This window comes from Corvus cornix, chromosome 1A (assembly GCF_000738735.6).
Source record: "Corvus cornix cornix isolate S_Up_H32 chromosome 1A, ASM73873v5, whole genome shotgun sequence".
Classification (NCBI taxonomy): domain Eukaryota; kingdom Metazoa; phylum Chordata; class Aves; order Passeriformes; family Corvidae; genus Corvus; species Corvus cornix.
In genome coordinates, this window is record NC_047057.1 from 70,765,624 (window position 1) to 70,777,644 (window position 12,021).

Consider the following 12,021-nt stretch of genomic DNA (forward strand, 5'->3'; position numbering starts at 1 on the left):
GGGGTTTTTTGACGCTGGGTTTCTATGTAGCTGTTGCTTAGAAAGTGCCAGACAAGTCTGAACGTGATCAGTGTGCTCAGAGGCATCTTGGGAGCCACTTGGAGGGGGAGAAGAGGAAACCCCTTCCATACACTGAAGGGATGAGCAGAATCATCTTGGGGGGTGGTTGGTGTCTTTTTTTCCCCCCCCCCCCCAGTTTCTAAATTAACTACTAATGACTTAACAACCAAGCACTCCTTGAGTTGTATTTACCCTTTAAACTTGGCTGAACTAACCATTATGATTTCTGTGGTACAGTCTGTGAAATCTGAATGGTGTTGAGGCAAGTATTTCCCTTTTTTCTGGAATTTCCTTGGTGGTTTAAAGCACTGCAGGGAGCTTCACCCCTATGCTGTGCAGTTTTTGAATTTTCATTTTGTTGGCAGTTGTAAGAAATCACAAGGACATCTCGTTTGGAGTTCCTCAAATGAAAATAAAATGTTTTCTTCAAAATATTCCGTGGTTTAAACGAAAACAGTAGTAAAATGCAGTGTTTCATTCAAAATGTTTTCTCTAGGATTTGAGCAGTGAGGCTTATTTTTTTAATACTAATATTTTAGAAGGATGTGATATGTCTTTGAGAAGGAAACAAAGCCGTTTTTTAAATGCCAAAATCAGTGCCTTATTAGGTATTTGGTAACAGAGGGAGTAATTTACTATTTTGCTGCCATCAATCTGCCTTTTTAACTGGGTGGTGGGGAGAGAGTTTTAGCAGCCCGTGTTCACTCAGCAGTTCTATGCTTTCAAAGCACAAACCTCCTAACATCAGCAAGGTGCTTCTTCCCACTTTAGGCTGCTTGTTCCCTTGGGACACCATGGGGAGAGCAAACCACTGTGAAACCTCTCATTTAATTCAGGAGGAACACTTCTAACCAATGTCGATGGGTGGAGCAGTTTACTTACCACCTAGCCATTCAAATGTTAAACAGGGCTTTGCTCAAACTGTGATCTGTGAGATTTTACACCTACTTTTATTGCTCCAAAGCATTGAACTGTATAAAACGTGGTGGTTTGTTGTTTGTTTTCTGTTTTGAGTGGGGTTGGGAAATAAGTGCGTGTATCCATGAGTGATGTGTGCAGAGATAAATGGTTGATAAAGCAGTAGATATATCCAAAATGATAATTATAGTCTGAAATGTGCAGAGCTCTCAGTGTTAGTGAACTTCTCTTGAAGTGCTTTGCTGGACAGCAGCATCAGTATTTTGATAATTTAAGGAAACAAACAAAAGAACCCATGAATAACTGTAAGATGGGAATTATTTCTAATTATGGAACCCGTAAGTTACAGAACTTTTATTTTAATGTGGGAATGAAGGAATTTTGATATTTCAGGCATAGACAGAAGCAAGCTACAGCTTGAATACCAGACCCTGTTCAAGCAGGGATCACCACTGATTTTCCTGGGCTGCATTTCAAGCATAAAGGAAACATGATTATGAATGGGAACTCAACTTTCTGGCCAAACTACCCTTTCATAGGAGCCCAGTTTTTTCTCAACAGTCAAGTTGAGACTGGTGTCTAAACCAGCCCTGTTTAAGGATTGGTTCTGATGCATCAAGAGTATTTGAGGGAATACTTTTGTGCTCAGTCTCCCACCTCTGCATAAAAGCACCAACATTATATACAAGAAGTGCAAATGAGAGGGAATCTGTATTGGGTTCTGTGTTTAAATATTTCAGACTTTAATTTCTACTGCAGCTATGTCAACTTTTTGCTAATAAGTGCCTTTGGCTTGCCTTTATCTTTTTTTTCAGTTTCTCTGAGTTGCTTAGGTTGCAACTTTGGCCTCTAACTACTTCCTCAGTATTCAGACCAAAATGAGTTTCAGGATATGAGACTGTGCTTCTACTCCTTGGTAATATTTGCAGATTAAAAGAGGAGATGAATAAAAATAGGGAGCCTTCCTACAAGATTCCTAGCCCCCACTGGTGCCCACCACAGCAGCAGCAAAGCTCAACCCACCTGCTCCCATCCATGTCAAGAGCATTGACAACATAATCCTCTCACAAGAAGTGGCTGAAATAACAGCTTTTGCCTGCCTCAATGAAATTACAGTTTTCACACAAGCCATTAAAAAAGTTGGAAGTGGGAGGAGGTGGTGGAGGGAGGGAAGGGCCATGTCAGAGCGTAAGATGATGATGTTGATTATTTGACAGGGGAAATTTGTCTTATTTAGGTATAGGGGAAAAAAAACATTAAACTGAAATAAAGTACAGGTAAGGCTTCCTGACCTGTTCTTAATCTTTCGGTGAGGTTTGAAGGAAACAGTTCTGAAGACCCAAGGATCTCAGGGCTGACTGCAACAGGATACGCTTGAGATTCAACACTTTCACACACGCCTCTAACAATTTCTCACCCTCCTAACTTAAGTACTTCAGTTTACTTATTTTCTGCTTCCATGGCAGCATGCACAGCATGAGACAAGGAGAAAACCTGTGCTGGTTTCAGTTAATGGTCACTCACTGCACAGGGCTGCTTTCACAGACATCTGGGTCAGTAGATGCTGGGAAGAGCAGCAGATCAATACAGAGCATCAGTAGTGTCAGCAGAGCTATGGACATGAAGCCCATAATTCAAAAAATCTATTACTGAACCTGAATCTTCAGACAGCTTTACTGCTGTGATGACGTGAGAGTTTTATTTTGACAGATGCTGGAAACAATATTAACATGAAGCATGAGTCCAGAAACGTTGTTTTGGCTTTACTTTGAAGGTGCATGACAAGGTGAGGCCAAAAGTTATGTCATGTCAATTCAGGCTAAAAGGCTCTGCATGACTCTTCCAGACTCATTTACTGCTTTACTCATGTTTTGAATGCTGGGTGAGGTGGTTTCCACTGCCATCCCGACATGCCCACGTACACAGTTTTGCATACTGTGTGGGGCAGGAAAAGGTATTATATTCTGATGGAGTTTTCATTGTAATTGACTTTGTGATTAAGAAGCTGTTAAAGGAAAAACACGCACCTGCTACTGTGCAAATGGAATCATTTTTGACACGCATTCAAAAACTGTCCAGTACGTTCAGGCTGCTCAGGCAGTGTCCTTTGCAACAATGTGATTTTGGCATCTCTGCAGCAATCTTGTACCCTGGCACGTTCAGCCAAGCTTCTGTTACAGCCAGCTCACACTGTGACATTTTGTGAGCACACATGAATGATGTAGAAGTAACCTGCTTACTCTGGTCTGTGATACAGAATAAATGTAGACTCGATGGGCAATGGCCAGCAGGAGGGAGGAGACAGTAGATGAGGAAGAACATTTGTGGGTTGTTTTTTTTTCCCCCACCAGTTCTCTATAGAGGGGTATGAACCTATTTTCTGAGTAAACATGTAATGAATCTCTAAAACACAGCTTTTTTAAAAAGCATGGCAGCAAGGTCTAAATGGTCGAGTGCTCTTTTATAATTCTATTTTCTGTTGAGTTTAGGCCAGACAGCTCTTTGCTGTTCCTACTGGAATGGCAGGCCCTCCAGCTGAGGCACACCAGGGAAATGAGGGAGAAATGTGCACCACTGAAGCCTTTTTTGTTACCAGCTGGCTCCCTGAAACAGGGTGCTCTGCCCTTCTGCATCCATCTTGTACCTGGAGAAACAGCATCCCTGCTCTAGGACTGGGAGTAGTGGAAACAGTGGAAGTAGTATTAGATGCATGGAAACAGAAGGGAGGGGAAATGCATATCATACCCATTTAGTGATCAGAGGTGGGGTCCTGTTTCTTTAGCTGCCCTCACAAGGACCTGTTTTACTGGGGAATTATGTTAAGTCTATGCAGTTTTGCACAATAGACATGGGACAGTCTGAAGGAAGTTTTCCACTGTAAACAATACCATGATGAAGTAATTAATAAGTATACACCTATTTACTTGCCAATGGAATAACTTTGGAAGGAAGAAGAAAAAGGAATTATCAGCTGAAGGAGATTGATTATCAGGCTCCTGGAAGCAGCTGAGCTACTGACCTACAGCCTGGCACCCTGCCAGGTGACAGCAGACCCCGGGTGAGTGAAATAAAAAGCGTATGCAGGTGTGTTTTGCTGTTCTGCTGACAGTGACTTCTCCACAGGTAAGCAATCCAGTGTGTTTACTTTCAGTTCAAGTCTGTTTTGCTTACATTGAGTACCATTGCTGCTAACTTCCAATGAGGTGACACAAAGCAACAGGTTACAAAAATGCCATCAAACATCCATTCTGACAGCATCCATGTCACAATACACAATGATGTACCGGAATTATACAAAGACCAAAAAAAAAAAAAAAAAATTTATATATAGCTAATTATTTTGACTAGAACTGAAACGGACAGCAAAAAAGAAAGGAGCCCCCCGCCCTGCCCCCAAAGGCCCTGCAGGAATCCATACTGACACTTTGGCAGCTTCGTAGCAACAAACTGATAACCAGCCCTTCACATGCCAAAACCTTGCATCATAACATTGTAAATTCCTGGTTCAGGAAAAATAGTTACATCTATTAAAGCACTTTTTGTTTTTTTTGTTTTTTTTTCTTTCCACCCCTCCAACCTGAACCAGCTTCACATTTTTACACAGGGTTAATAATTACTAAAAATAATAAATGAGTGAGGGGTATAGGCACCATAGACTGCTCAGAGAGTTAAATGCTATAGTATGTATGCTAAGACATCCCAGCTTGAAACTCAGTTGCCCTGTGATTAGATTCATCTAGAACAAGAGCCTGATCAGTGGCATTACTGAAAAAGGTTGGCAAGAAGAGCAATCCCTCTGCTTAATTAGTGGCAGCCCCAGTGAAGAACCAAACCCACCCCTTCTCTCAGTGTCAGCTGCCTACTCCAGCTTCGGGCTTCACAGCTTGCATTTCTGCTCGTCAGTCCGTTCCTCGGGTCTTGTGCTCCCCCCAGGCCCCACGTACATCAGTGCTGTTAGGAAACAGTCAAATCCATGTACCCAGCAACCCCCCCGCCCTCCCAGCCCCTGTTCACAATCTCCAGATTTCTTCATGTATGTTCATGCCTCGCTATTCACTAATGAGGTATTATTAGATACTAACAATGCCTGCTCTCCTAGGGACGTTAGCACAGACCAGTGACACATGAAGAAAGCTCTTCAGTCAACCATTAAAAAAATATTGCACTTACTTTAACCTTAAGCCCAACCTGCACAGAAGAAAACAAATTATGAAAGAAATTAACCAAAAAGTACCAAACAAAACCCCAACACTCTGGAGCAATCTATCTTATGCACACATAGTGTCTTTTCCTTCATGTTGTTTAGTTGAATTTGGTCCAGTATTTAAAAAAAATGTCCAGAAATTAAACAGTTCAAAAGACACCGCAGGCTCGTTAAGGCTTTGTCTCCCCAGTGCTTCAGAAAGGTAAAAGTTTCTTTCCCTCATTGTCCATCTACTGCAAAGCAGTGGTCTCTTGTGGCACAACACCTGCCCGTTCAAACCATCAACAGAAAAAAAATCAGAAGCAAGGGAAGATGGGTGTGCTTCATGGTCTCACCTGCAACCAAGCAAACAGAACGCTTCAGGAAGAAGAAAAGCAAATAAATACAATTCTAAGCATTTCTTTTACTGACCCTCCCCACAGAGGCTGGGACTGCATCAGTACCAGCAGCTGGGTGCTGGGACTCAGATTAGACAGTGAACTACCCAAACATTAGGGACAGGGAGGCAAACTGGGGTTCCTTTACAGGCAGGGGGATGATGCACACAGAGGTTAATGAAGGCCCACGTGCAACACCACAGCCACACAGCAGACAGGCTGGAGGTGCTGCCCTCAGCCCAGCTCTCCACCAGCTGCCAGAGAAGCAGTTTGTGTCGAAGTCTGCAGCTTCCTGCTCCACCCAAAAGCGAGTATTAAGGTTATGGCTGGGTTATTGCTGCCACCTAATGAACCAAGGCTTAGTAGCTTTAAGAGCAGTGACATAGGTCCTCACAGCTTGTCCCCACCACCAAATCTCATGGTCACAGCCACTTGTTTTTCTCAGGCATGGGGCCTCAGTGGGAAGGCAAGGCCGACCCTTCACTTATGCTACTGGTGGTACCAGTTTGAGAGCCTGCTGCTTCCCTGGTTCTATGATTTTAGATTTATGCAAGGATTTCCCACTGTTTTATAACAGACCTGTTTGGTTACCAACTCATCCTCCAGCAGAGCATCCCCAAGCCTCTGCTGGCCTTGGTAACCAGGCAAAATTGTTTTTTGAAAATGACTGAAGATGCTGAAGTTGTCCTTCCCTTTCAGCTTTGCAAGGGATGTTAGGACAACTGGCAGGGAATGGTGAGATGGCTCATGAGAGTTCTGGTGTCTCTGTTTCTTTAAACATGAGTGAGCCCATATATCTCACAGTGCCATGGAAAGGGTAATGGATTATTTACTATGAGAGGCTAGATGGATTTTCCCTTAACTCTCCATGTGAACATGAAAGAGGAGTAAGGAAAGCCCCAGACTGCCAGCAAAGCTCCTGGAATGGAGGTGTGAGGCTGTGGACATGGCACAGGGCCAGGCTTGCCTGACTTACCACCTGTGACTCTGAACTAGGACTTGCTGACGTTCTCATATATGACATCACTGATGCAGAACTGCTGCTTCTTCTTTTGCCACATCAGCTGCACGCACTGGTGAATAAAAATGTACTGTTCCTAGGAGAAAAGACCAAATAAGTGGGCATTTTTTGCACCTCAGAAAGCATGACAAAAACCCAAGCAGTGAAACAGTTTGATGGTTCACAGTAACAGCCTGCACAGCTCCATGTCTCCCACCTCAGCCCCTCACAATGCACAGTGAGTTATTAGCTCCCAATAGAATAGTCCACAGTTGTTACAGACAGCAGCTCAGGAAGCATGAAATCCACCTGGCACCATAATCACTTATTAATAACCTGAATGATGACAGAAGAGTTGAATCTGAGGTAAAGTGGATCTACTTTACATTGCCTAAAAAGGAAGGAACTCCAGGAAAGATATCTGAATGCTTTATGTGCAACAAATTACACCCATGCCACATATGCACCTGAAATATTTTAATGAGGTTCGTGTTCCTAAGTGTTTGACCTCTTTACCAATTAAAAGAAAACCCCTGATTTTGTTCACAGAGTAGTTATCAACCTCTGTGCAAGTGACACCGTGAGCTGGGTCAATCACATGCATCTCTGTATTTCTGGACAGGCTTTTTTGCCACGAGACCGTGGCTGTCTTTCACTTTGGTTATGGACTGACTTTTCTGAGCATTATCATCATACAGATTGACCACCGTAATCCAATTTAGAATAACCTTAGTTGATGACTTTTCAATTTCAAAGAGAGAGAAGGCAATCCCTGATGAATCCTGACACCAACTTTTATGTGCACAAGGCACAGGAGCCAAGTGAATTTCAACCAAAGAGACTGTCCCCAAACCCAAGTCTGCATTTCACCCCTGTCCCCAGTGGCCTGCTGATGCCAGGAGGTACCAGTATGAGTTTGAGTCATGATTCACACCACAGAAATGTCTGGATTTCCTCACACCCGCTGATTTGGAGAGACTGGTTTCAATTCAGGGTATTTCCCACGCTAACCCCCTTTCTGGGCCTGTGCCGTTTGTTTTTTTGAAACTGCTCCTTGAGACATTGCCAAGTTTCCAGCATACAAGGCAACGTGGACTCAGGTGAGCTGTCAGTGGTTCCAGATTTTGTAAGGAAAAACATTTTGGTGGCCTCTGTGAGTGAGTGTCAGTGTCACTTAGTGACCTCTGAGGCCCGTGGCAGCAAGAGCTCAGTAACCGCCCTTGACATCAGCCCCAGCCAGGCAATGAGGTCCTACATGAAAAAAATGAAATAAAAATAAAAAAACCAACCACCACCCTACAAAAACCCACATCACCTCTGGAGTGGTAACAGTTGCAGCTGAAATCAATCAACCATCAGGATTTTTTTTCTCTGGTGTTTACATAAGGATCTGCCTTTGGATTAATACAGTGAATTGTGATGAAAAGAGGCAGGTTGGTAGCAATGATCCAGAATGAAAATGACTTTTTTTCATTTCCAGATGCTAGTTGTTGTGACTGCAGGTTTTCTTCCTCCTCTCCTCTTCCTGTTACAATTTTTTTTGCTTTGCTTTGGATTCAACAACCCTTGGCAACAAACGATCTGCCAGACCTAGCCTGGAAACAGGGATGGTGGCACTTCCAACTGCATGGAGATTGCCAGTTTATGCTGTGTCTAACCAAGGAAGAGTACAACAGGCACGAAATATGAAATCTTTCCCTCATGACTAGGCAAACAGGGAAGGTTTAGATGCATAAAAGCTTCTGCTTTGAAGAAAGCGCTTATGATTTCCCCCTCCCCCAGTATATATTGTCTATATATTTTTTCTTAAAAACAGAAGAAGAACTGCCCAGTAGATATTTGGGTAGGGAGAGGGGTGAGGAGGATGTCTGGCAGACTCACAATCCTTTTGTCTGTTTTGCTCATCTGAAATTCCATTGTGTCATGAGCTCCTATGCTTGGCTGGATGATACCAACATGATACTTGAACGAGGCTGCCTGATACTGGTATCATTTCATGAGCCATTAATCCCCTCAGCAAGCCCAACTCTTTTCAGTGTGGTTTGAAAATTCCATATGTTAATCTCTTCTAATGCATTGTTTGCATATTAATTTTACAGAAGGTGAGAATAACTCATTTCCTCTGGAAGATAGTGAGATTGCAGATATATTATCAAACCCACCTATGCAGTGGATTAATAATGTGACAATATCACAACGAAGATGAAAACCTGATTGTATCAATTCATAGTGATTTTGTCAAGTGTTCAGGGGGAACAGCAGTCACTGGACACAGACATGCTAAAGAGGGGTATGAAATGGGCACAACAATACTGTCACAGTGCTGCAGTGAGCAGATCCTACCTCTGTCTGCACCATGGACATTCTGTAGGACCTCATGTCCGACACCAGGCCCAATATATCCACGAACTCATGGTCACGGATGTGCTGCAAGAGCCGATCCAGGGCTATGAATGTTCCCGTCCGTCCCACGCCAGCACTGCAACACACACAGACATGCATCTCATTTCAGGCTCTTCTGCAGGGGACACACAACAAAATCAGTGGCACTGCAAAGAGCAGGAGTCCTGCAGTTGCAATAGTCAGAGAGAACTATTCTGAGGTCAGGCAGGCTGGTTAATCTGTGGGATTTACTGGCACACAACCCATCATCCGTTGGTTGGGCAGTGGATGCACTCACACACAGAACGTGCACGCACACCCTCATCCACCCTTAGCTGCCTGCTCTTCCTGCTGTCACTGCTCCCCTCACAAACCTCAAGAGACCCCTCTAACTCCAGGGGCTGGAGTCAGAGATACAGAGACCTGCTCAGGAGCAATGAATGCCCAGGGACAGAGGGGTCACACCTGCAGGGCTCAGTTCCACAGCTCGCCACACTGCAAAGCTCTTGGCTTGCAAAGGCGCTGCACTACTGCAGGTTGTCCTCAAAGGACAAACCACCCAGAAGAGTCTGTGCTCCAGGACTTCTGCCTTAGGAGCATGAGACAGAAATAGCTCCCACTCAGCTGAAAAATCTTCATTTTCCCCAAAGGGAAGCTTAGCAACTAGAAAAAATACACACTGCTTTCAGTTAGAGATTCTCATGCGTGTACGATTCTTTGCATTGTAATTTCACATGCGATGTTTAAGTCTGTTTTCACTGAGTGTGGCATTAGAGGTTTTACAGAGTATCACACAGCAGCCCAACACCCTCCTACCTAGGCTGGAAGTGTGTATTATAGCAAAAGTTCTTTCTCCTCTTTTGTCATGCTTTTCCTGAAAAGGCTTGGAAGTTTTTGCAATAATGTTGAACAGTTCATCTCAGCTCAACGTGTCATAAAACAGGTCTCTATTTTGGCTTTTTTTGCATTAATTTCTTAAACAAAGTCGATACAATGGAACTTCTGATGTATCAACTGGACAGATTAACTGATGCATTCATTCTGTGCCTTCTTCAAGGTTTGAGAACAATTGCTGCAGGAGTTGATCGATACATTCTTTCTTTGCCCCCCCACTAATTTTGCAGCAATGCTACTTTTAATCTATGTGGTCTAAGATGCACAGTATAGTCTAAAAATACTATCTGAAAATATCCCTCTTTGCTGCTAGAAGCATCCCAACTGAAAAAAAGAAAAAACTACAGTTGTTGCCCAGCTCTCTGGTACTTGCTGTTTTTCTTTCCCAGAATAATTAAGTACTAAATACAGGGTTTGATTTCATGATGTTATATATAAATCTCTCCCCTGTCTTATGAGCACTTTTCTTGATACAAAGACTCAGAGAACAATATTCCTCTGTGAAATTCTCCATGAGGTTACAGGGGAGAGCTGCAAAACACCGTAACACCAGAGAGAACCATCTTCAGCCAACAGGTGAGCAGAACCCATTCAAAATCTCTCCTTCTCATGGCTTCCCAACTTATTCAACATCACAACTCGCACTTCTCCTTTTCCTGGAAGCATTTACCTGCAGTGTATGACCATGGGGCCTTTAGTCTTTGCTGATTTCTGCCTGACCATCTGTACAAACTGGAGGATGCTCTCGGCAGCGTTGGTCGTGGGGACACCGTGGTCTGGCCAGGCAGTGTAGTTAAAATGCATCACATCTTGCACCTCATCAGCCTGATGGGAGAAGCAGAACAGCAGCGTTTTCACAGAGCTGTAACAGGGTAATCACACTCAGTCACACTGAGGGCTTTTTGTCATTTTGTGGTTTTCATTTTTTCCCCACATACAGCCTAAAAAAGTGAAGCCAGCCAAAAAAATGGCGAAGAACAAACAGGCTATTTGATTACAAAGTGGGGAGGATATCAGGACCTCATTATCAAATGGGTATGAACTTCCTGTTTCTGTGTTTGGGATTTGCTTTTTGCTTTTGTCCCTGTGGTAGTTCCATTTTATTTTGCTTTTGAATCAAGAACTGTTGCATTTTTCAACTTTGGGCTTTATTCATTTTTTTATTCCATTCCCTCTACTCTTCTCATTTTGCCACAGATAAAGAGCAACACTGCTGGCAAACAGTCAAGCCTGGACTCTTGAGAGATTTTCTTTTTAAGTTTTAAAGAAAAAAAAAAAAACAAACAAAAAACAAAAGGGAAGAAAAATCATTACGAGGGGAAACATTTAGGAAAAAGCTCATTATGACAAAAAACATTTACAATGCTAAAAATTCTACTGGCTTTAGATGAAGTAAGATCCTCAACACAACACATAAGTCCTGGGCCAAAGGCTCATTGCCAGTGCACAGGTTTCTCCACATCCCCTCCTTATCCCTCAACTTTCCTTCATGAGATGGTGCTGGCAACAAGCTGATGCAGGAAACAAAGGTGGAAAGAAATGCTTGAAAGTATGGAGAGCTTTCAGTTGGAAATCACATGCTCTTGTGTGTGTTTCAATACTTCATAGGTAGATGTGATTATTGCAGAATTGCCCTTTTGAAAAATATTTTCAATTCCTACATTGGTATTTTCAAGTCTTGACTAATTTATAGCAAGAAGGTGTGCTGAGATACAGAAAAGAAGAAATTCACACATTTGTTGTCAGTAATTACTGGTACCACAGAAGTGCCCAGAGCTCTGGTACAACTTTTGTTTCAGCCTTGCACTTTGGTGAGAAATTAAGAGACAACAATTTTAGGGGAAAGTTTTGTGATTTGGCCGTTTGCAAGTGTGGAGTGAGAGTAAGGACATCGATCTCTCTTAGGTGTTTTCCACTGAATGCCAGAAACAGGCAGAAGTTAAAGAAAAGGCTGGACTGAAATCACTCCCACTCCTCTGGCAGGGCCACACGAAGCCTCTCACTCACGTAGCTAATTCGGAAACCGCGGTACACCCAGTCCGTGTGCTCCTCCTCGCTCAGCATCTCCACTGTGATATCCCCATAGGCAACAGGATCTTCTGTAAAAGGCCAGTAGTGATCACATTTCACCTGAAGGGGAGGAAAATCCAGGCATATTTGTATTTATATAAAGATACACACATAGA

At 43.1% G+C, this 12,021-nt stretch overlaps 1 protein-coding gene across 1 annotated transcript in view; it reads right to left on the minus strand.

The window, feature by feature from the left end:
• Nucleotides 1-185: 185 nt before the first annotated feature.
• Nucleotides 186-12,021, minus strand: part of PTPRO (protein tyrosine phosphatase receptor type O) — a 146,820-nt gene continuing 134,984 nt past the window's right edge. The window contains 5 exon segments of the mRNA XM_039571681.1: nt 186-5,517; nt 6,536-6,656; nt 8,903-9,038; nt 10,506-10,660; nt 11,843-11,965. Coding sequence (XP_039427615.1) covers nt 6,552-6,656; nt 8,903-9,038; nt 10,506-10,660; nt 11,843-11,965 — 519 coding nt within the window. The 3' untranslated portion in view covers nt 186-5,517; nt 6,536-6,551.